The sequence below is a fragment of the Anoplolepis gracilipes genome, chromosome 13 (genome assembly GCF_047496725.1).
Source record: "Anoplolepis gracilipes chromosome 13, ASM4749672v1, whole genome shotgun sequence".
NCBI lineage: Eukaryota > Metazoa > Arthropoda > Insecta > Hymenoptera > Formicidae > Anoplolepis > Anoplolepis gracilipes.
In genome coordinates, this window is record NC_132982.1 from 9,217,000 (window position 1) to 9,239,791 (window position 22,792).

The following is a 22,792-nucleotide window of genomic DNA, read 5'->3' on the forward strand; positions in this document are numbered from 1 at the left end:
AAAGAAAGAAAGAAAGAGAGAGAGAGACAGACAGACAGACAGACAGACAGAGAGCACCTCGAAATCTTTCCGTCACGAAATGCTCCCATCGAGATATATATATGTATATATATATATGTATATCTCCATCCGAAAATCCTTCCATCCGCCAACGGCACACCCACATATACAAACTACACACATACAGTTCTTTTATATAAAGACTTCCCTCTCATGTGCACAGAAATCTCCTACATGTATTTTTCGAAAATTCCAATTTCCCACAGTTTCCACCTTGTTTTTTTTTCTCCCCTTTTAATTCACGCGCAATAAAATTCACGATACACCGCACCGCACATACACACAATTACATATTTTCACAATCATTTTTCTCGGAATTTTTTTCCCCACTTCGCGCCGACAATTGGACGATCGTATTTTCGGATACGCATAGCGAGCAATTTGTTTCTTTCGGGAACGTATTCACGAGGACAAGGAAGTAATAAGAAATCGATGTGTAATGAGTTTATGTGTAACGTTCAATTGAGGATTGTATGTAATTGTATATATATAAGTACAATGCAGTTCGTGAGTTAAGATACATTCTCCTTTTTCTACCATGAGAAAAATAAATTATTCTAGTTAATAAAACAAGATTCCTATTTTCGTATCTTTTTTATCCTCGCATCATTTTTATTATCGATGCTCATTACGCGAACGATTTCGATTACGTTGACAAAATTTTCACGCAATTATTTTTCACTTCTTTCTTTGAACGTAATATTTACAAATTTATTTATGCTTTATAAAAAAAAAAGAGTTTTCAAGAAGTATGCTGATAAAAATTTCCTTGCATAGCTACCTTGCGATAAAAATGACATATTTTTATTATTATTGTTTGATTTTTATCTTTTAATATTCTTCGCTTATGATGGACATTTAAATCTCTTTTTCTTAAAAATAATTGAATATTGCTTATTTTTTTTATAACACAAGACACAAGAATTTTATTATATTATTATATCGTCGATTTTTTCCATTGTAATAATTTTTATCGCAAATTCTTAATTGCATAAAGTAATTACATTGATCTAATAAATTTGTATATAAGTTTGTTTTCGGAAAAATTTATTCCAGGTTAAATACCACGAAGAGTATTTTTTTCAGACAATGTCAACTCGCTGATCGACGATTAGATAATTTTTTGATTGTTCTAGTATAAAAAAATGAACATTACAGAAATAAACATTGGGGAAATTAATATCGGCGTTGACTTTTCGTTCGAGATATGACGCAAGGGAATCTTCAATCGCATCAAGAGTAATTCTGCGAATACGAATTTTTTATCGCTTTAATACATATTACATCTAGCATATTAAAGATATAGAGATATCAGATGGAGTAGTTATTTGCATTTAAAGCCCGCGACACACGATGCAAGTTTTCATATTAGTTTTTGTCAACACATTCGTTACGTTCCGTTTTGTTGATTGCGCTGCTTGCGGTGTTTTGATAAGAGCGCTGCTAGTTTGGATTTCACGTATAGATTGTTTTGCGATAATATTGCCTTGGGATAACATTTCATCTAAAACAGGTTAAAATCTTTTAAAGTTTTCTTTTTAAAAGAAATAAAGATAAAAATTTCTATTTGATGTTTAGAAATGTTTTATAAATTTTTTTTGTTTCTTTTTTTATTTTCTTAAATCTATTATCTGTTTTGACATACGAAATGCTGTCTATGTTTCTTAAATTTAACAGATTAATATAACAAAATTTTTATAAGATATGGTTATATGGATAAAGGAAACTAGAAGTTTTTTAATTGATTCATATAAAAATGAATCTTGTCTATACCAAGAATCAAAATTACATTATAATAAAATAATTTATTAAAATTTAATAAAATTTGTTGCTAGCACGACTGATAGCAAGACATTTCGCATGTGATTTAACACGAAAAATCGCATCGTGTGTCGCACGCTTAAAATAGCCTTATATATATATTGTATATACACATATGTATCTAATTAAGATGCATAAATATTACATTGCGCAGAGCCCGCAATTATATATAATGTCACGTACACAGATAAGTAATTGTTGCAAGTTGACATTCAAATTCGATGATACGAATTTATATTCGACCAAGCGAGGCTGTTTTTGCGTTTATCATTTTATCGACGATATTCATTGTATACATATTTTACTGGTTCGAACATAACGTGTCCGATATTAAGTTAGATTTCAACAAGAATTGCCGCTTATTACTTATTGTTAGAATTTTATTTATAATTATCAAGTTTTGGATCTAAAATATTCTAAACGTAATTAATTGTGGTTCTAAATGACTGTTCTTTTTCTAGAGAGATAATATTAATTATGAATAGATTGAAACACATATAATTAATTATAATTAATTAAAATTATTATCTCAGAAAGGAACAAAAAATCTACAATCTAGATTTTCTAGACTAGATTCAATATTTTAATCTAAACGATCGCATAAAATGTCGTTCTGCCATTTCTGAAAGTTGCAGATATTTGTATTTCTATATTAACAACACATAGACTGATGTAATAATAATAATAATAATGTCAATAACAATAATTGCAGCATATTGTTACATTTACATTATCAGTAACCTTAAATGGCTTTGATGAAAATTGCAATTATAATAATCAATACTATTACGCGATATCAAGCAATATCAAGGAATAAAATTCAATATTTTTTTCCTCGATGCTTTTGACTAATTATATTTCTCGAAAGTAAATAATTTGAATAGTTTTTTCTAAAATAAAATAAACATGATTTTTTAGCGTATAATTGCATGTTTTTTTTCTATTTCTATTGATCTTAAAACATGCAAGTGAGACTTTTTTTTATCCTTGAAATAGTTATTTAAAAGATCTGCACATTTTCAATGAAACAATAACTGAACAGATTAAAAAAAAGTTTCGTATCCTTAAAACAACTCGCGTAAATTTTTGATGCAGCCAAAATTTAATTGATAATGTCAGAGTTCTTTTAATTATCTCCGAGGAGAAAATATAATTGGAATCGACGGTCGTTGATAGCATCTCTCGTCGGTGACAAGTGTCGATAAATCTAAATAAAAAATACACGCGATAATACACATCGTCAAATACTGATTAGGTGGGCCTGAGGGCGCCGACCATGTCGCCCAGCAATCGCTCCACGCTAACGTCACCGACAGTCGGTTTGAACAGCAGCTCGTGCAGGGTAGCACGGCAGAGTGCGCGTGCCGGGGGTAAAAGCAGCAACAATCGACCCACTCTGCGCGCATCCCTCTCGCAGAATACCGCCACCGTTTGCTCCTGCAACGCCGACACTCGTCCCGGTTCACAGAGATTTCGTGATTCTACAAACGATAAAGAAGGTTTACGTTTACTTTTTTTTTTTTTAAAGAACATGTTGAGAAAAAATATATATTAAGTTTTTCAGATTAAGCAAATTATGTCAAAATTTATATTAAAAAGCATAAATTGATACATGGAATTCATTTTCAATCTATTGCAATATTAAAGTTGAAAAGTGAATTTTAAAATAATTTAATTAAAAATATATGATTATATGTTTATGATAAATTAAATATATTTATAAGTAAAATAAATAAAAATATGATTACAATATATGTTTATAATAAAAAAGATATATTTATAATAAATAAAAGTATGATGAGATTCATAGGAAAAAAAAATACTTGAACGTTTATGACATGAAATGTCAATATTTTATCTCAACTTAAAGATCTTTTATTACAATGCTCAAATGAATAAAATTATTGAAATAAAATAACATAAAATATTTTTGTTAAAGAAATTCAAATTTAGAATTTTACATAAAATTTGACGCTTTTTGAAGGATGGTGGGCAACATTAATAGAGTAAAAAATCGACATGAAAATTTAACAATAAGTTACTCACCCGCTTTGAATAGAACTATGGCCTTTAAGCACGCGTATTCTGAATGATCCACCCTCAGCGCGGCGCATTTTGCTAAAAGTTCTCTTAGCCTTCTCGCTTTGTCGAGTAGAACTTCCCTTCGTTCCATCGGCAGATCCACGGGCACCAACATGGTCTCGTCCACGGGAAAGTTCCACTGTGCTGCCGTCAACACAAACAACTCGCTCCACGACTCCTCCAGAAGAATGGTTTGGTCTCTGTAAGGGAGCTTGCGAGAAAAGACGCATCGGTATAATTATTTTTTATTTTCCACAAGTAGAAAAAACGATGTAATATTTCTCCTGAATCGCTTAATCCGCTTTTTCTTTACAATTGTGTATTTTATATTTTATTTTAGAATTTATTTCATTTTTCTTTTTTTATCATTTTATATATTATATATATATATATATATTTTATGTTTATAAAAAAGGAATTTTGTTTAAGAATTTTTAGAATTTTTGGGACTTACTTGGAGAAAGGAATGTATACTTCTCGCCCATCTCACAGCAAAGAAAAGTAACTTTGCTGCAAACTCATAGATATTTTCAGTCGGAAGAAGTGATAAGCCTTGCATCATGTATTCCGATGAAACGGAAGTGATGAGTGGCGGGGCTAGACGTGTATTTACTAATTCCTCTACGATAAATGAAAAATAGTGTTACACATGTTGATGTGAGATTGACGTATTCAATTAATAAAACACAGATACCTTTCGATTCAATTCTGATATCAACAGTGGCTGCTTCCTCGGAGCTGGTAACTTCATCTTCCTTAGCAGTAGTTATAGACAGAGATTCCGGAGATGGTCGTGGTAAGAAGTGTGCTGTTGATACAATATGTGTTAGATATTTTATTTAAAAAATAAGAAAAATGTATCGATTTGATGATTATTGATATATTACTTACCGACTGATGGGGTGAATGTGGATACCGTTGGCTTGAATGGGAACAATGCGGGATATAGAAGAGGATGATAAGTGGTACCTGCCGGATGGTAGACGTTAGAAATTCCTGTATAAAGTCCCGAAGGTGTCCTTCTCGCTGCCGTAACAAGAGAGGACGTGCTCCTCGGTGCTCTCTCGTGTTGCACGGCTAAAAACGAGATGTCATTAAAATTCAAACTAGCGATTAATCTTGAAAGTCTACAAGAAAAAGTCTATCAAATAGAATCGATATTGATAATATATTTTATATTTTTTATTCTCGACTTTTTTGTAAAAAATATTACATGTATAATAGTATATTAAAATATTAATTCCAAAATATAAGTAAAATTCTAAATTTAAATATAAACAATTATTTGGATTAAAAATCTGTGTGTAAAAATTATTGTATATAAAAATATATAATATATTAAAATATTTTCAAAAATATAAAAATTTCCTTTAAAAGAATCTTTTGAAGATTTATCTGGTTTTAACGAATATTAGGGATTTTGAAGATTTTTAACAGATTTTTAATAATTTCTAAAAAAATTCTAAAAGCTATAGCCGGATAAACATACTAAACCCCAACCAGTTTTTAATAATATTTGGCCTGTCATGTCCTCACCGTAAAAAAAATTTTTTTCAAAATTTTAGGTCCCTAACTCTATTATTTTCTGAGTTATCGAGAAAAACGTCATTTTCAGATTTTACTTTTGTTTTCTGTAAATATTTGAGATGGTCCCATATCGATTTTTTTCTGAACATTTATCAACAAAATACACAAAAAAAATATTTTTTCATTTAATCTCGAATAAAAGCTCGATTTTTAAAAAAAGAATGAAATTAAGAAATGGCTTTTATAACTATTACAAACAATTATTATAATTACTATTATAATTATTACAAGAAAATAAATAATTTTGCGTCCTATTATCAAAAAATAATAAAAAAAGAAAGATTTTCCATTTTTTTCACCATGTTGCACCAACTTGAAAAAATTGAAAAAAATTGAGGGTATTGAGACATATAAAAATAGTATTCTATAAAAGTTTGGTGATTGAACCTTGAAAGGAACATGTTAAAAGGGCCATTTCTTAATTTTAGTCTTTTTAAAAATCAAGTTTTTATTCGAGATTAATGAAAAAATATTTCTTTTGTGTCTTTCGTTGATAAGTATTCAGCAAAAAATCGATATAATATCATCTCAAATATTTATAGAAAAGAAAAATAAAAACTGAAAATGACATTTTTCTCGATAATTCAGGAAATAATAAAGTTAAGGAGCTAAAATTTTAAGGAAAAATTTTTTTTTTATATAATGAGCAAGTGACAAGCCAAATATCATTTGAAAACTCGTCGGGGGCACTTTTTGTATGCTTATCCGGCTGTAGCCTTTAAATAAAGAATTATTTGGATTAAAATGTGTGAGTAATATCTTAGATTTTCTTGAAGTAGAATTTCTACAAACAACTAACGATTCCAAATAATTGCGTCTTTATAGAGAGAAGGAGAGACGCGCAATGGCCCTTTAACGGTAGCTCCTGCCTTTCCCTTCACTAATTGATATCTCAGCAATCAAGTGTTTGGATTATCGCTCGACGGAGGAAGAAAGTGTTTACAAAAGCTGTGAACGCCAGGCTGCTTCTGACACCGCTTGCTATCAGATCCTGCCGTTTGGTAAGCAAAAATATAGAGTTTCATGTGGATGCGATGGGTGTGTATGTACGTGCATGCATACGTGTGGACACCCCACTTCCCTTTTTTCCAAACTGTTTCCCATCCGCCGAGCAAACGTCACTTATGCATTGTAATATCCGACTCGCGACACTTCGCTCTCTCACTTTGTCGACGTATTCTAGTCTACAGAGTGTGTCTGAAAGAGCTTTCTGATACGTCAAAGCACATCTTTCGAATATCACTGCAGAATGCAAGGTTCATCCCGTATGTAATACACAGCATTGGCAGCGATACCGTACATAATATCGACGCGAATATATACTACATATTAAAAGATTCGACATAAAAACATAGGTAATAAAATAATAACATAAATTAAAAGACAATTATAAAGAAACACAAGACTAGTCACTTCCCCATAGTTTTTTTTTAATGCTACATACGATTTCAGTTTCTGAATTACTTTATCGTATCATAATTTTGATTGCAATAAATTTTTCAAATACGTCACATATCACAACTATAATATCATAAAAAATATATCAAAATAATTTTTTTACAATTTTAATCGCAAACTTATTAAAATAGTAATACGAGGATAGTAATTTGTGATCAATCATATTCAGTATCAAAGAAAAAGTACGAAAAGTGAGTTGTGTTTAAAAAAAAAAGTTATTTTTTTTAAACTGTGTTATTTTTGTTATCTCGTTAAAAAATTCAATTCTGAAAAGATAATAAACATCGTTTTCTTAATTCCGATAAAAAATCGACGTTTTCTATCCCATCATTTATCTAAAGAAAAGAAAAAAAAATATCCAACAAATTATAATATCAAAGTTATAATGATTTTACTTAATGTATTTCTAAATTCAATGATTCAATTCGCCAAAATAATCACAGATCACTTCGGAATAAGTATATTGTATATTTATAATACGAAAAGCGTGATAGCCCCATATTGCAATCGAAACATTTTAATTCCATTAAAATTTGACTTTTTTCGTATGTCAGAAGTTTTCGCGCGGTTATATATTAAAAAAAAAAAAAAAAAAAAAAAAAAAAAAAAGGAGACTATATTTCTCAACTTTGCTTGTCAGTTGGATATTTTTGCGCAAACACGTTGAGCTATTCTAGTAAGGAAAGATTGCCTAAATAACAACCGCGTTTTTCAAAAACGATCATATATTTTAAATATCATTCAAGATAATATATTTCTGATAATATATGTCTTCTCTTTTTCAATTAAAAAAAATTCTAGATACATATGTATATAATCACAGGCAAATATTTGAAAAATTTTAAATAAAAACGAGGTAGGAGCACGAATATGTTTGGATACAGCGTGATTAAAAGTGAAAAATATTAAGCATATGCAATAGTATATATGATTTTGCTATCATGCTCCTCTGACCAGATAAATTCCGATAGTAATTTCTGTTAATCGCCGCAAGGACGAAATCATACCATCTCGTTTCATGTTGACCTGAAGACATTTTGTGAAGCGACAAGCTTGACATTGATTGCGCCGCGACACGTCCACGATGCAACGTCCGTTTTCTTTGCACACGTAGTCCAAATTCCTGCGCACAATCCTCAAGAATAATCTCAATCTCAAATTTACCTTTAATATTTACATAAATCATTTTCAAGATAATGTAAAAATCGTATGTAAATATCGTATAAATTTTTAATATTCCATGTATATATTATCTATCTCTGTTTGTATCAGTTTCTTTGATTTTGGAAGCACCTCGAATGCTCGAGATACTAATAATAATTAGTTTAAAAAATTGTATTTGTCATATTTTTTAATTAAAAATATTGTGTGTAAATTAAAGATTTATATTGAGCAAAGAAAAATGTACGACAAACGATATTTAATTACAATAAAGAGAAATGGTAGAAAAATTGACGGATCTATAGAGTATAAAATCTCACTTGGTCTTTCGACTTAAGTTAAACAAGCATTTAATTACCTCGCGTACCTGCGGATTGACCGCTTGAAGAAACCCCGACATCCGTCGCAACTTGGTACGCCGTAATGTTTTCCGGAAGCTTTATCACCGCAGACCTTGCACAGTGTCTCTCCACGTCCGTTTTCCTCCATTTTCGACACCCTGTTCATAGCGAAAATTGATTTCATTATTAAGATGTTAACATATTGACGCTTATTATTAATTTCAAGTTTCGATAAATCACGTGAAGACAATTCAATGTAAATTTAATTAAAATAAATTTAATGTAAATTAATTTTTTTTTGTAAGACCCACGAAACGAGAAGTCTAATTATTATTTATGGTGGATTGATTTTTATCATACTGCAAAATATTTGTGTAGGTTCGGAAATAATTTTGAAAGGCAGCGCGCGCGCAGCGAAAATTGATTTCATTATTAAGATATTAACATATTAACGCATATTATTAATATCAAGTTTCGATAAATCACGTGAAGACAATTCAATGTAAATTTAATTAAAATAAATTTAATGTAAATTAATTTTTTTTTGTAAGACCCACGAAACGAGAAGTCTAATTATTATTTATGGTGGATTGATTTTTATCATACTGCAAAATATTTGTGTAGATTCGGAAATAATTTTGAAAGGCAGCGCGCGCGCAGCGAAAATTGATTTCATTATTAAGATATTAACATATTAACGCATATTATTAATATCAAGTTTCGATAAATCACGTGAAGACAATTCAATGTAAATTTAATTAAAATAAATTTAATGTAAATTAATTTTTTTTTGTAAGACCCTCGAAACGAGAAGTCTAATTATTATTTATGGTGGATTGATTTTTATCATACTGTAAAATATTTGTGTAGGTTCGGAAATAATTTTGAAAGGCAGCGCGCGCGCAGCGAAAATTGATTTCATTATTAAGCTATTAACATATTAACGCATATTATTAATATCAAGTTTCGATAAATCACGTGAAGACAATTCAATGTAAATTTAATTAAAATAATTTTAATGTAAATTAAATTTTTTTGTAAGACCCACGAAACGAGAAGTCTAATTATTATTTATAGAAGACTGATTGTTATCATACTGCAAAATATATATATGTTACGAATGGGTGCAAAAGTCTTGGCGGGATCCGGAATGATTCGGCTAAATCGTGATGCCAGAAATAAGACGTGGACGCATAAAGTAAAAATAAAGTTAATGTGTTAATTGTTGATGTATTAAGTGAAAGTTTTTCGATGCGAAGCGTGAAATTTATATGAATCTGTAACTAACAATAAATGGTCTAAAAACTACCTTTTTCTTATAAGTTATATACATTACTGAAGCCACATGCAATGCGCATGAGCGAGAAAAAACAGCCCCGAGAACAACACTGCCTCTGCTTGGTAAATACTCCGTCTATATGTTATGGTTATGTGGTCGACTGTGAGAAAACAGAAATTAAGATAGCGTAAAGTTATACGCCAAGTTCATCGTCTCAATCTTCTATTTTTTTGGTTATATTTATTTCAACTTGAGTACTGTGAAATATATATAAGATTGTTAATAAAGAGACAAGAACTGTACGAGTTCTCAATATTTTGTTGTTCGTCAAGTGCTCATCTGTCCGACACGCGACAGCCAAAGTAAACGTCCAGTGTAAAACGTGAAATGAATAACATGAAGAAATATGATAATTCTAAAAATCTGGGCTATGGTATGCAATATTTTTTATCATTCGAAAAAGAATTAAGAAATAAACAAAAACTTAATCGATAAAATAATGTTTTTTGTCTGTTATAATAATATAGATAATAATATATAATATAATATATACAAAAGAAGGATAAGAGCCGAGTACAATGTCACGCACATAAATAAAGATGATCTCGAATATAGACAAAAAATTGTTTATTAAATGTACGTTTATATAAAAATTACATATATATAACCTAACCTAACAAATAATTTTTTTACATATTCGAGGAACATGTTCCTAAAAAGAAGTCTAAAAACCACTTAAAGACGTCTTAATGTCCTTTACAATCTTACATTTTTAAGATACCTTTTGATATGATTTTATGTTGTTTGGATAATTTATGTGCTTGACCTTGCGTTTGGCTTTTATTGCGAGGTCTTTCTCCAAGACATATAATGAAAAGATTAGTAGATTATAGGAACATCTAGTACATTAAAAAAATAGAATAGTTTTTAACATTGTGTAAAATTTCTATTTAAATAAATAGACAAATGTTGTTTTTCGTTAAAAACATCCATATATATTTAATAATATTAAAATAAAAGAAAAATAATAATGTTCCAAATAATCGTGTTTACCTATAAATAAAAGAGAACAAAATGTACGCAACATTACGGGATTAACGTTCGTTAAAAATAATATTAAATATATATATTAAGTGTATATGCATTTTGTTAAAATTATAAATTTTATAGATTACGTTTCTCTATTTCTTCAACTTGGCCCGAGATTTTTGCATTTGAATTTTATTTCTAAAGTGTACTGATATCATCCTATAAAAATATATTATACTTGTAATGGCATGAATTTAAAAATCATTTTCAGAGGGCTGTTTAAAAGAAACAGAGCTGGATAACTGCAGATTTAGATGTGGCATCAAAGAAGAAGATGTAATATGCGGGTTTCCATTCGATTCATTCGTAGAGCTTGAATCGCACATAAAATTGAAACATTATCGACTTTACCGACAGTCACTCACTGAAAATTTTCTAAAGATAATTTCACCGAAAAGCGTCTCTAACGAGTAAACGTCTCATTCTGGATCGGCCTTCTATACTTTTCATTTTTCTTCTGTATCTTGTTTGTTTTTATTTCTCTCGTGATCAAAAACAATAATTGTAAAAACCGACATTATATTTCCGATATTCTTGATAATACATATTTTTGATATCGCGATTCTCACGCGACGATACTTATTTCTGTTTGTACCATGATAAGCTAATAATTTTCATCGATATAGATCTAGATGTATTCGCACATGTCTAAGAATATACATATATGTTATATAAATAAATTTTGTTAGCTGTCATATATCGGATTCACTCGCATTCGAAACATCGATATGTAAGACATAAAGTATGCGAAAGAGGAGCAGGTTAAAGAGATTTATACAATGTAATGAATAACATGATAGGAAAAACGGTTCAACATTTACGATAACACGATCTGCAATGATAGAAATTTGAGCGACAATTCTAATATGTGCGATCACGAGTATTTTAATATCTACTGTAAAAAAAATTGATTTTATTATTATTATTAAAATGCTACATTATACGTACACATGTTCAAATTATTAATATAATAAAAATTTATGTAATAATATTATTATGAATCAATGTAATGTATGATGTAAAACCGATATTTCTTATGTTTATTGGACTTAAATTTAATTATTTTTACACGAGAAAAAGAGTATTACAATAATTAATTTTTCTTATTTATTATAGAGTTCTTAAACATCTCTTTTGAACTGATTTGATTCAATATATTTATCACTTATTAATCAATTATAATATTTTCATTATCAATTACTTTATTAATGCGTAATGATTTTTATGTGATTTAGAAAACATATAACGTTATAATTTTCATCAATAGTATAAAAGATCATATAAAAAACAAGATTGATCGAAAAAACGAGAATAATTGCAAATTATATGCGAGAAATTATTAGCCATCATTTTTTTACAATCGTTTTATTATCTTAACATATTATGTAGCTGTATATGAAATAGAAAAAAATTTGCACTCGAAAACAGATGTCGAACTTTATCAATTATACAAAACAATCATTAATATATATATTTTTTAAACTTATAATTTTTATACACTGACATTTAAAATTTTATTAAGAAAATAAAACTGTATAAATAACTGTAAAAGTATATGTAAAAAAAATATAAAAGTAAATATATATACAGATTTTTTTCGGCCACATTTTTTTAAGAAAAAATCGTAATTTATACTTTTTATAAATTGATTAGAAAAAATTAAATAAGAAATAATGTATTAGACTAACATTTATATCGTGTCAGATTAATATTTATATATAGGAAAAATATTTATATCAATATTTATATCAAATTTAGAATTCGGTAAATAATACAATGAAATTTTCGATTTTAAATGCTTTGATAAAGTAATTTAGAAATATATTTTACTATATAGCTAAATAAAATGTTAAGATAATAAAACGATTATAAAAAAATGATAGCTAATAATTTCTATATAATTTGCAATTATTCTCATTCTTTCGACCAATCTTAATTTTTATATGATCTATACTATTGATGAAAATTATAACGTTATAAAATGGAAAAAAATTCGCACTCGAAAACACATGTCGAACTATATCAATTATAAAAAATAATCATTAGATTAATTTAAATATTTATATTTTAAATTGTGCTTTGTCGTGCGCATGCGATATATTATGAAAATTGTACAGAAAGGATAGTTAAAAGCTATCACACTCAAACAGGTATAAACATTTAATATCTTCTTGTGTTTATTTGTCCTTGTGCCATGGAAATAATTTGTAGCGAATAATAGCTTAGCTGGCAGTTAAAAATGAGACGTTACAAGTGTAACAAGTGGCAAAAGAAAGTCATTTATTTACCATGCAAGAAAAGAAACACTAAAAAAAGTAAGAAAAAAAGCACTAAAAAAAGTAAGAAAATCATATTTTTATATTACATTATTCTAAAATATATATATTTTTTAAATTTATAATTTTTATACACTGACATTTAAAATTTTATTAAGAAAATAAAAGTGTAAAAGTATATGTAAAAAAAAATATATATATATAAAAGTAAATGAATTTTCTCTTATAGAATCAAGTAAAGCCGATTTGAATAATCTGATTGTTTGAATATATTATTAAATTTAAAAATTCAAAATATTAGTCTTTTTATTTTTAAACTCTGGACATCACTCTTGTTTTAGAAGACAATTATACAATCTTAATTCGGATTTTTATATCTCTACAAAATGTGGGCATATAGCATTTTTCATATACCAAATTTTGTCGATAAAAGAAAGTTTTATATGTCGCTTATAGTAAATTTCATTTATAATATTCAAGCAATAAAAGAATTATATTCTACATGTTTTGAAGAAATGGCAATTTAACATTAAGAAAAACAGAAATATAAAAAATTCGTTAATACCACGATTCAGAATTATTTGTGATTAAAGTTAAATGTTTCTAGTCTTAGATAAGACAAGTTTAATAACGGTAATTTTAATAATCGAATCAAAACAATAATACAGATAAAATAAAAATAGGTGAAAAGAGACAAAAGTACAACAAAATAAGATTAGTCTGCAGAGATTTGGCCATAACAGATCAAAGTACATACAAAATTCAAGATTAACAGTTGAAATGTCATGTAAAAACTTTAAAGTTATAGTTCAAAGCTCAGCTTCCTGCATTTAATTTTTTTTTGGATAAATTTTTCGAATTTGAGTGATCATAACACATAAATAATATTATTTACCTAAAACAATACAGTTAAAAAAAAATTATTTTTTGCAGTGTCTGAGAAGAACTGGACCATACTTGAGCCAATCGAAAATATATTTCAATGTGGCGCGTGCAATGGACATTTTAAAGTTAGAACAGATGTACGGGTCCATATGGAAGCTGAATTGATTAATAAATGTGAAATTAAGTAACGCAGCAAAAAACCACGCAAACCCGGCTTTAAAAAGTAACTTTTGCACATGTTTAAATCCATCGTAAGCAAATTCTTTAAAAATAATACACGATGCTTCCGTAAGACGTAAACGAAAAATGTATACAATCCATCATCCTAATTATGGACTGCACTAAACTAGCGGCATTAACTAGGCGACTCCTGGGATCAGATGGAAATGACGATGATGACCTCTTGGCTTTTTTCTTTTTACTTTTTTTGAACCTATTTTTTTATCCACAATCGATTCGCAAGAGCTTCAGTTACAAAACGATAATAATATGTTTCTGATATTTTTATTAATATTTCTGTGTTGTGACTCTCGCGAGACGATATTTTTGCGTTCGAATTCATGAGTTAATAATATCGATCAATATATGTATGTATAAATATGAATGCATTATTAACATTAACATTATTAATATGTATTAACAATAAAAAAATTGTAATATTACACATATATTATTCACAAAATTGATATATAATGCAAAAAACAATATTTTGTAATTTTTCAATTTTTTAATTACTTATTATACATGGTAGAAAGTTATGAACTATAAATTTATATAAATAAAGATTGTATACCTGAATTTAACTTATATTTATTTAACCTTTAAAGAAAATAAAACAATATTTACACCCAATTAGAATTCCATAAGTATAACACAATGAGATATTATTCCATATTAATTATTTGAATAATGTAATTAAGACATATTTTACAATATAGCATACAACATATTAAAATACTAAAATGATTATAAAAATAATGGTACCATTTTTTCATATATGACCTCGCAACTATTCCAATCATTATTCTAATTGATTATTGTGCTCATGATGTTTTATACCGTTGTCAAAAGTCATAACGTTTCATCAAAGAAATGAATTAAACTGAAATACAAAAGTTGAGCCTCATTAATTTAAAATCTCTAATTTGAACATTTGAATTTTTAATTACAATTTCTGCGTTTACAAAAGAGTCTGAAAGTTATAGCAAAAGATTACGCAGTATCTCAAGGCAGTTATTATATCACAAATATGTAAACATCCACATATTCAAGTTTCAAATTTTTATTTTTATTTATATTTATTTCTATTTGTATTTATTATGTGTATATATATACACACACACACATAATGTAAATTGTTCGGAAAAGACACATATATTGTTCAAGTTATCATAAATACGTAAATATTCAATATTTTCATATGTTTATTTATTCTTGTCAACATGAAAATTAACTTTGGCGAGTGACAGTTGTGCTGGCAGTTTAAGGTCAGAAATTACGAGTGTAACAAGTGGCTACGTTAGTAACAAAATTTATTTAACATACAATACAGAGAAATAAGCACTAAAATAGTAAGAAAATACTTTTATATTATTTTTATATTATATTTTTTAAACTTATAATTTTTATATATAATACTAATATTTAAAATTTTGTTAAGAAAATAAAAGTAAAGTTTAAATAGTATGAGTGTAGATAATAAAAGTCATAGAAGAAGATTCTGTTATAAAATCAGCAAAATAGAACCGATTTGAGTAATTAATTTCTTTTTAATATAATTAAATAAAAATATATTCAAAGTATTAGTTTTTTTGAACGCAGACAATCAACATTAATTCACGTTTTAGAAGTCAATTATAGAATCTCAATTTAGATTTTTATATATTTCTACGAATGCCATAGCATTTTTGATATACTAAATTTTTGATAAAAGAAAGTTTATATACCGCTTATTAATGCATGCTTATAGTGGTAACAATTTTGTTTATATTATTCAAACAATTAAAGAATTACATGAAAAAATAGCAATTAATTTTCAGAGAACCAGAAAGAAAATTCAGAATTATTTGTGATTGTTTGAAATTGAGTGTTTCCAGTCCCACTAATTGTAAGATGACGATAATTTTAATAATCGGCACAAAACAATAATATTTGTATAGATAAAATAAAAATTGATACAAACAGAAAAAGATAAAAAATACAAAATAAGTTCTATCTGCTGAGTTTGGTAATAAAAATAAAGATCGAAATAAATATCAAGTATAAAATGTCTCAAGGTTAACGGTTGAAATGTCATGTAAAAATTATAAGTTTTTAATATATAGTTTAAAGTTTCCAAATTCCTAACTTTTTTTTGTATAAATTGTTCAAATTTGTGTAATTGTAACACACATAAAAATAATATAATTATCTAAAACAATACAATTTTTTAAAAAATTATTTTTTGTAGTGTCTCAGAATCAGAACAATAGTGGCGTGTCAAAAGAAAATAAAATGACAAAAGAGGAAGAAACACAAAGTTTTTTTACATGTGACAGATGCAACAAAAATTTTCTTTCTAAGCTTAATTATACAATTCATAAAGTCAAATGTAGCGATTTATGTAGAAGTGATTCTAGTTCATCCCAAAGTAGTAGTTTCTATAGAAGTGATTCTAGTTCATTCCAAAATAGTAGTTTCTATGGAAGTGATTCTAGTTCATCCTCAAGTAATTCGAAACAAGATAAATCTAAAAATTGAGTTTAGTACATATTTAAATGCATCATACGCAATGCTCTCGTAAGACAACAGGTATGTACAATCAATATATACAATTTATTGTACTAATTACAGACTGTACTAAATTAGAGACATTAAATAGACGACTCATTTCCAGGTTTCAGATTGAATTGACAATGATGATCGACGGTGGTTTTTTTTTTTTTTTACTTTCTTCAAGACCCTTTCTTTTTCTTTATTCACGTACAGAGATTCACGAAAATTTTGTTTATAAAAAAATACTAATATATAATATTTCTCTTATATTTTTCTATTAAAATTTCTCTGCTGTGTCGACTCCGCGAGACGATCTTGCGTTCATCATGAGTTAATAATTTCGATCAATATAGATAATATAAATGTATACTCCATGTAAGTGAATTGTTAGATATTATTACGTTTATTTCCACAAAGCATTGATAAACACATTTAAAAATTTATCATCAAAGTTATTCTATCATAAATATGTTTGTAAATTATTATACATAATATTATCTTTATTTTCTGTATATGTACACATAATTTAGAATCAGTTTTTCTTTTACAAAAATGTTGAGCAAAATAAGTCTTTTATGTGCGCGCGAGAGATAATCGCAATTCAAAATTAATTAAAAATACATTTTGAATTTACGTTAATACATTTTTTTAAATTTAAAGCATTAAAAGTTTATGAAGAGACCTTTATTTTCAGCTATTTCAACTACTTTAATTCATTTCAACTTACTCAAAAACTATACATTTTTGCAAAGGAAAAAGTCGATTCTAAATTATAATAATTAAAAAAATGTATTATTAAAACACTAACACGGTAGTGACAAAATAATTCTAAATACAAAATGCAAACTATTATAATGTACAATTTTTATTATTTTAATATATGTATATTTAAACAATATTTAAAAAAATTTATATTTGATATATTATGTATATGTGTGTGAATGGGGATCTTTGACTGTATTGCATTTCAAGCTTTAAAATGACGACGGTAATACAGCGATCGAAGTAGGAAGCAAATTGCACGGTGAGTCACCGACGGCCAGCAACTCTGACGATTGCCTTTATATTATGCATTGTGTTACGATAAGTGCATTACGCGCTAAAACGTGCGCCTCTCCTCATTATCCATCTTGGGACTCGCATAAAGCGGACTTCCTAGTCGCGCTGCTATAGCCGCGCTTTGGAGGAGACTCCTCGCGCACTTTGAATAATGCACGACGTAATACGATAGGTAGCTTGAGGATCGCTAAACATCGCTGTTCGATTTTGCGATGGCTTTAAGCTCGTCGCGTAAATGATATCGAAGGACGGATTATTTTGCGCGATCGATCATGTCGTCGGTTATCCGTCCGCTATTTTAATGAGCCGTCTCTATCATGTGTAATCGACACCTTACTCACAATCAGTTTAATGATCGAGCGGCGAAACGCTTCAAGTACCATTTCTGGTATTTTATTTACAATTAGTAAGTATACGACGTGTGTTCAAATATATTAAAAATTATAAGATTCATATATTTATTACTTATAATGTTGATAAAATTTTCTTAGAAAGTCAATATGATTAATATGATTTTCTATTAATTTTAATCTGGTAATAATTGTCATTAAATAATCATTCAAAATCTTGAATGCTGATAATTACATTCTTTCAGCTGTTTTGTGTCAAAATTCTTATTAATATAAAATTTAAAAGCTAAATGTTCAATAATCAATACATTTAAACGTGTATATCGAAAATGAAAAATAAGTCTATCATTTATCAAATAGTTATCTATGATTTTTTCCACCCAAGTCTTAAAATGAAATAGAAATAACTTTATTAGAAAGAAAAGAGAGCAAAGCTTTAAAGTTAAAAAATTTGATGAGCAAAATTCCCTTTAAACTCTTAATAAAGAAAATTTTCTGAAGGCTTACTATATCAGAATTATTTCTCTCTGTGTTCTTTTTTGTTATTAAACCAATTAACTTCTTAATATTTTTATAAATAAAGAATTTGTAATAATATTCAAAAAAGATTATTAAAGCAAAATAAATTAAGTATTCAAATATTGAATAATTAATACTTAAATAAAAAGTACAGTTTATTTAATAAATTAATGCATATATCTTTTTTTAACTTTTCTCTTGGTTGTAAAAAATTTCAATTGCAGTTTTACAAGTTTTATATCCATAGTATTAAATGCCATTAACTAAACGAACTGGACACAGCTACAATATCAAACAATATATATATATATATATTTGTGTGTATGTGTCATTTATGTATCATATATTTTATGTCATATATATATTTTATAAAAGTTCCTTCTAAAAATTATTCTCTACATATATTAATTTCCTAATTGTCAAAATTATCTTACTTGAAAAAGTTTTCTTGTACAAAAAAATATTCTAGATTCTGCAGCTTGTTTTTCAAAAGAATAGTCTCTTTTTTGCATTTTTAAATTTAATTATTTTTACACGAAAAAAAGAGCATTATAATAATTAATTTTTCTTATTTATTATACAGAGTTCTTAAACATCTCTTTTGAACTGATTTGATTCAATATATTTATCACTTATTAATCAATAACAATATTTTCATTATCAATTACTTTATTAATGTGTAATGAGTTTTACTATTAATTTTTCTACTTAGCTTTCTAAATCATGTTTTTCTAAATCACATAAAATTAATTCATTCTACATACAATTGGACTTTCTAGGTACACAATAAGGATTCCTAAAAATGTTCTGGTTACATATATGTATATGCAACAAATGTAAAATACAATATAACACTTTATATGATTTCAAGATACGACATCAACATATGACCATTTGATTATATGAATTAATTTTGTGCCGAAAGAGTGACAAAAATTGAATTGCGCAAATTTAAATGCAACACATGCAGACAATGTTATTCGAGTAAGTCAGATTTTGTACATTATATATTTATTTATTTATACATAAAAGTAATTCATAAAATAAAACGTCTGCGCAAGGCGTATGATGATATAGATTTTTTCGAATTACTAACTGTGGAATTCGAATCACAGTTTTGAATCGTATTCAAAATAAAAATTGATTTCCGCAAACATTTAAATTTTAATCGTACACAGTTTGCAAGTAATTATTTTCTCGTAAATCATATTAATAACTTATAAACAATTCGTAAACGATCTTTACTGCATTAAGATAACGCTATTAAATAAGTAGCTCACCTCTTAAATCGGATTAAAATGACAGCAATGTTTTTTTTCTATTTTCTTTTTCTTCATTCACTTTGTTTTCAAAATACTGGATATTAATATTTCTGCTATACTTGTTATAATATTTTAAAAATATATTTCTAACCCTTTTATAACTTTCTTATGACTTTCGCTGAATATACATATACTCGCGTCCGAATTTGACCGCGGCCAAATAAAAATTTTAATCAATGTACATATGACATTACATAAATTGTTAGTTACCAGATTTTTTTGGCCACATTTTATAAAAAAAAAAATCGTAATTTATATTTTTTTTAAATTGATTAAAAAAAATTAAATAAGAAATAATGCATTAGACTAAAATTTATATCGTGTCAGATTAATATTTATATATAGGACAAATATTTATATCAAATTTAGAATTCGGTAAATAATACAATGAAACTTTTGATTTTAAATGCTTTGATAAAGTAATTTAGAAATATATTTTACTATGTAGCTAAATAAAATGTTAAGATAATAAAACGATTATAAAAAAATGATAGCTAATAATTTCTATATAATTTAATTTGCAATTATTCTCGTTCTTTCGATCAATCTTAATTTTTATATGATCTTCTATACTATTGATGAAAATTATAACGTTATAAAATGGAAAAAAATTCGCACTCGAAAGCAGATGTCGAACTTTATCAATTATAAAAAACAATCATTAGATTAATTTAAATATTTATATTTTAAATTGTGCTTCGTCGTGCGCATGCGATATATTATGAAAATTGTACAGAAAGGATAGTTAAAGGTTAGGCACACTCAACAGGTATAAACATTTAATATCTTCATGTGTTTATTTCTCCTTGTGCCATGGAAATAATTTGTAGCGAATAACAGTTTAGCTCGTAGTTAAAAGTGAGACGTTACAAGTGTAACAAATGTCAAAAAAAAGTCATTTATTTACCACGCAAGAAAAGAAACACTAAAAAAAGTAAGAAAATCATATTTTTATATTACATTATTCTAAAATATATATATTTTTTAAACTTATAATTTTTATACACTGACATTTAAAATTTTGTTAAGAAAATAAAAGTATAAAAGTATATGTAAAAAAAAAATATAAAAATAAATGAATTTTCTCTCATAGAATCGAGTAAAGCCGATTTGAATAATCTGATTGTTTAAATATATTATTAAATTTAAAAATTCAAAATATTAGTCTTTTTATTTTTGAACTCTGGACATCACTCATGTTTTAGAAGACAATTATACAATCTAAATTCGGATTTTTATATATCTCTACACAATGTGGGCATATAGCATTTTTCATATACCAAATTTTGTCGATAAAAGAAAGTTTTATAGTAAATTTCATTTATAATATTCAAGCAATAAAAGAATTATATTCTACATGTTTTGAAGAAATGACAATTTAACATTAAGAAAAACAGAAATATAAAAAATTCGTTAATACCACGATTCAGAATTATTTGTGATTAAAGTTAAATGTTTCTAGTCTTAGATAAGACAAGTTTAATAACGGTAATTTTAATAATCGAATCAAAACAATAATACAGATAAAATAAAAATAGGTGAAAAGAGACAAAAGTACAACAAAATAAGATTAGTCTGCAGAGATTTGGCCATAACAGATCAAAGTACATACAAAATTCAAGATTAACAGTTGAAATGTCATGTAAAAACTTTAAAGTTATAGTTCAAAGCTCAGCTTCCTGCATTTAATTTTTTTTGGTATAAATTTTTCGAATTTGAGTGATTGTAACACGTATAAATAATATCATTTACCTAAAATAATACAATTAAAGAAAATTATTTTTTACAGTGTCTGACAATGAGAAGAACCGGACCACACCTCAGCCACCCCCAACAACATTTCAATGTCTCATATGCAGCTCATCTTTTAAGACTAGGAAAGATTTGCGCGACCATGTGAGACTATGTTTTGCAGCTCAACCTCGACGTAATTTTGAACTGGAACAAGCATCCAAAAAATCCAACTTTAAAAAGTAACTTTTGCACATGTTTAAATCCATCGTAAGCAAATGTTTTAAAAATAATACACGACGCTGCCGTAAGACGTAAACGAAAAATGTATACAATCCATCATTCTAATTATGGATTGCATAAACTAGTGGCATTAAGTAGGTGACTCCTGGGATCAGATCGAAATGACGATGACTTCTTGTCTTTTTTCTTTTTACTTTTTTTGAACCTATTTTTTTATCCACAATCGATTCGCAGGAGCTTCAGTTATAAAACGATAATAATATGCTTCTGATATTTTTATTAATATTTTTGTGTTAACTCTCGCGAGACGATACTTTTGTGTTCGAATTCATGAGTTAATAATATCGATCAATATATGTATGTATAAATATGAATACATTATTAACATTAACATTATTAACATGTATTAACAATAATTAAAAAACTGTAATATTACACATATAGTATTATTCACAAAATTGATATATGATGCAAAAAACAATATTTTGTAATTTTTCAATTTTTCAATTTTTTAATTATTTATTATACATGATAGAAAGTTATGAACTATAAATCTATATAAATAAAGATTGTATACTTGAATTTAACTTATATTTATTTAACCTTTAAAGAAAATAAAAGAATAAAGTGTGTCAAATTATTATGTAACAATATTTACACCCAATTAGAATTTGATAAGTATAACACAATGAGATATTATTCCATATTAATTACTTGAATAATGTAATTAAGAAATATTTTATAATATAGTATTTGACTTGAATTTAATTTGTCC

The 22,792-nt window shown here is 27.0% G+C and overlaps 1 protein-coding gene and 3 long non-coding RNA genes across 8 annotated transcripts in view; 3 read left to right on the forward strand and 1 right to left on the reverse strand.

Moving 5' to 3' along the window:
• Positions 1-1,718: 1,718 nt before the first annotated feature.
• The window catches only part of LOC140672427 (photoreceptor-specific nuclear receptor), a 29,887-nt gene continuing 8,813 nt past the window's right edge, over positions 1,719-22,792 (reverse strand). The window contains exons 1-8 of one of the 3 annotated variants that reach the window (XM_072904603.1): positions 9,820-9,905; positions 8,537-8,668; positions 8,016-8,131; positions 4,855-5,040; positions 4,658-4,771; positions 4,418-4,584; positions 3,928-4,174; positions 1,719-3,362 (exon numbers count right to left, since the gene is read on the reverse strand). In XM_072904603.1, the coding sequence (XP_072760704.1) occupies positions 3,133-3,362; positions 3,928-4,174; positions 4,418-4,584; positions 4,658-4,771; positions 4,855-5,040; positions 8,016-8,131; positions 8,537-8,658 (1,182 nt within the window). In that variant the 5' untranslated portion in view covers positions 8,659-8,668; positions 9,820-9,905 and the 3' untranslated portion in view covers positions 1,719-3,132. Of the gene's footprint in view, positions 3,363-3,927; positions 4,175-4,417; positions 4,585-4,657; positions 4,772-4,854; positions 5,041-8,015; positions 8,132-8,527; positions 8,669-9,819; positions 9,906-22,792 lie in introns of those variants that run through there. The other 2 variants (XM_072904600.1, XM_072904601.1) reach the window with 2 other exon arrangements.
• The window catches only part of LOC140672430 (uncharacterized), a 28,959-nt gene continuing 9,449 nt past the window's right edge, over positions 3,283-22,792 (forward strand). Inside the window, exons 1-2 of the long non-coding RNA XR_012047894.1 lie at positions 3,283-3,380; positions 6,376-6,551. This is a non-coding gene — a long non-coding RNA (uncharacterized lncRNA). The remainder of the gene's footprint in view (positions 3,381-6,375; positions 6,552-22,792) is intronic.
• On the forward strand, positions 9,930-14,208 carry LOC140672428 (uncharacterized). Of its 2 annotated transcripts, none has more exons than XR_012047890.1 (3): positions 9,930-10,222; positions 11,090-13,193; positions 14,088-14,208. It is a non-coding gene; the product is annotated as an uncharacterized lncRNA (long non-coding RNA). The 2 variants fall into 2 exon arrangements; XR_012047889.1 differs by having other exon boundaries at positions 9,931-10,222; positions 11,090-13,217.
• Positions 15,414-22,599, forward strand: LOC140672640 (uncharacterized). 2 transcript variants are annotated; one of them, XR_012047931.1, is made up of 5 exons: positions 15,414-15,610; positions 16,489-16,829; positions 16,915-18,258; positions 19,501-19,705; positions 21,833-22,599. It is a non-coding gene; the product is annotated as an uncharacterized lncRNA (long non-coding RNA). The 2 variants fall into 2 exon arrangements; XR_012047932.1 differs by lacking the exon at positions 19,501-19,705 and having other exon boundaries at positions 15,417-15,610.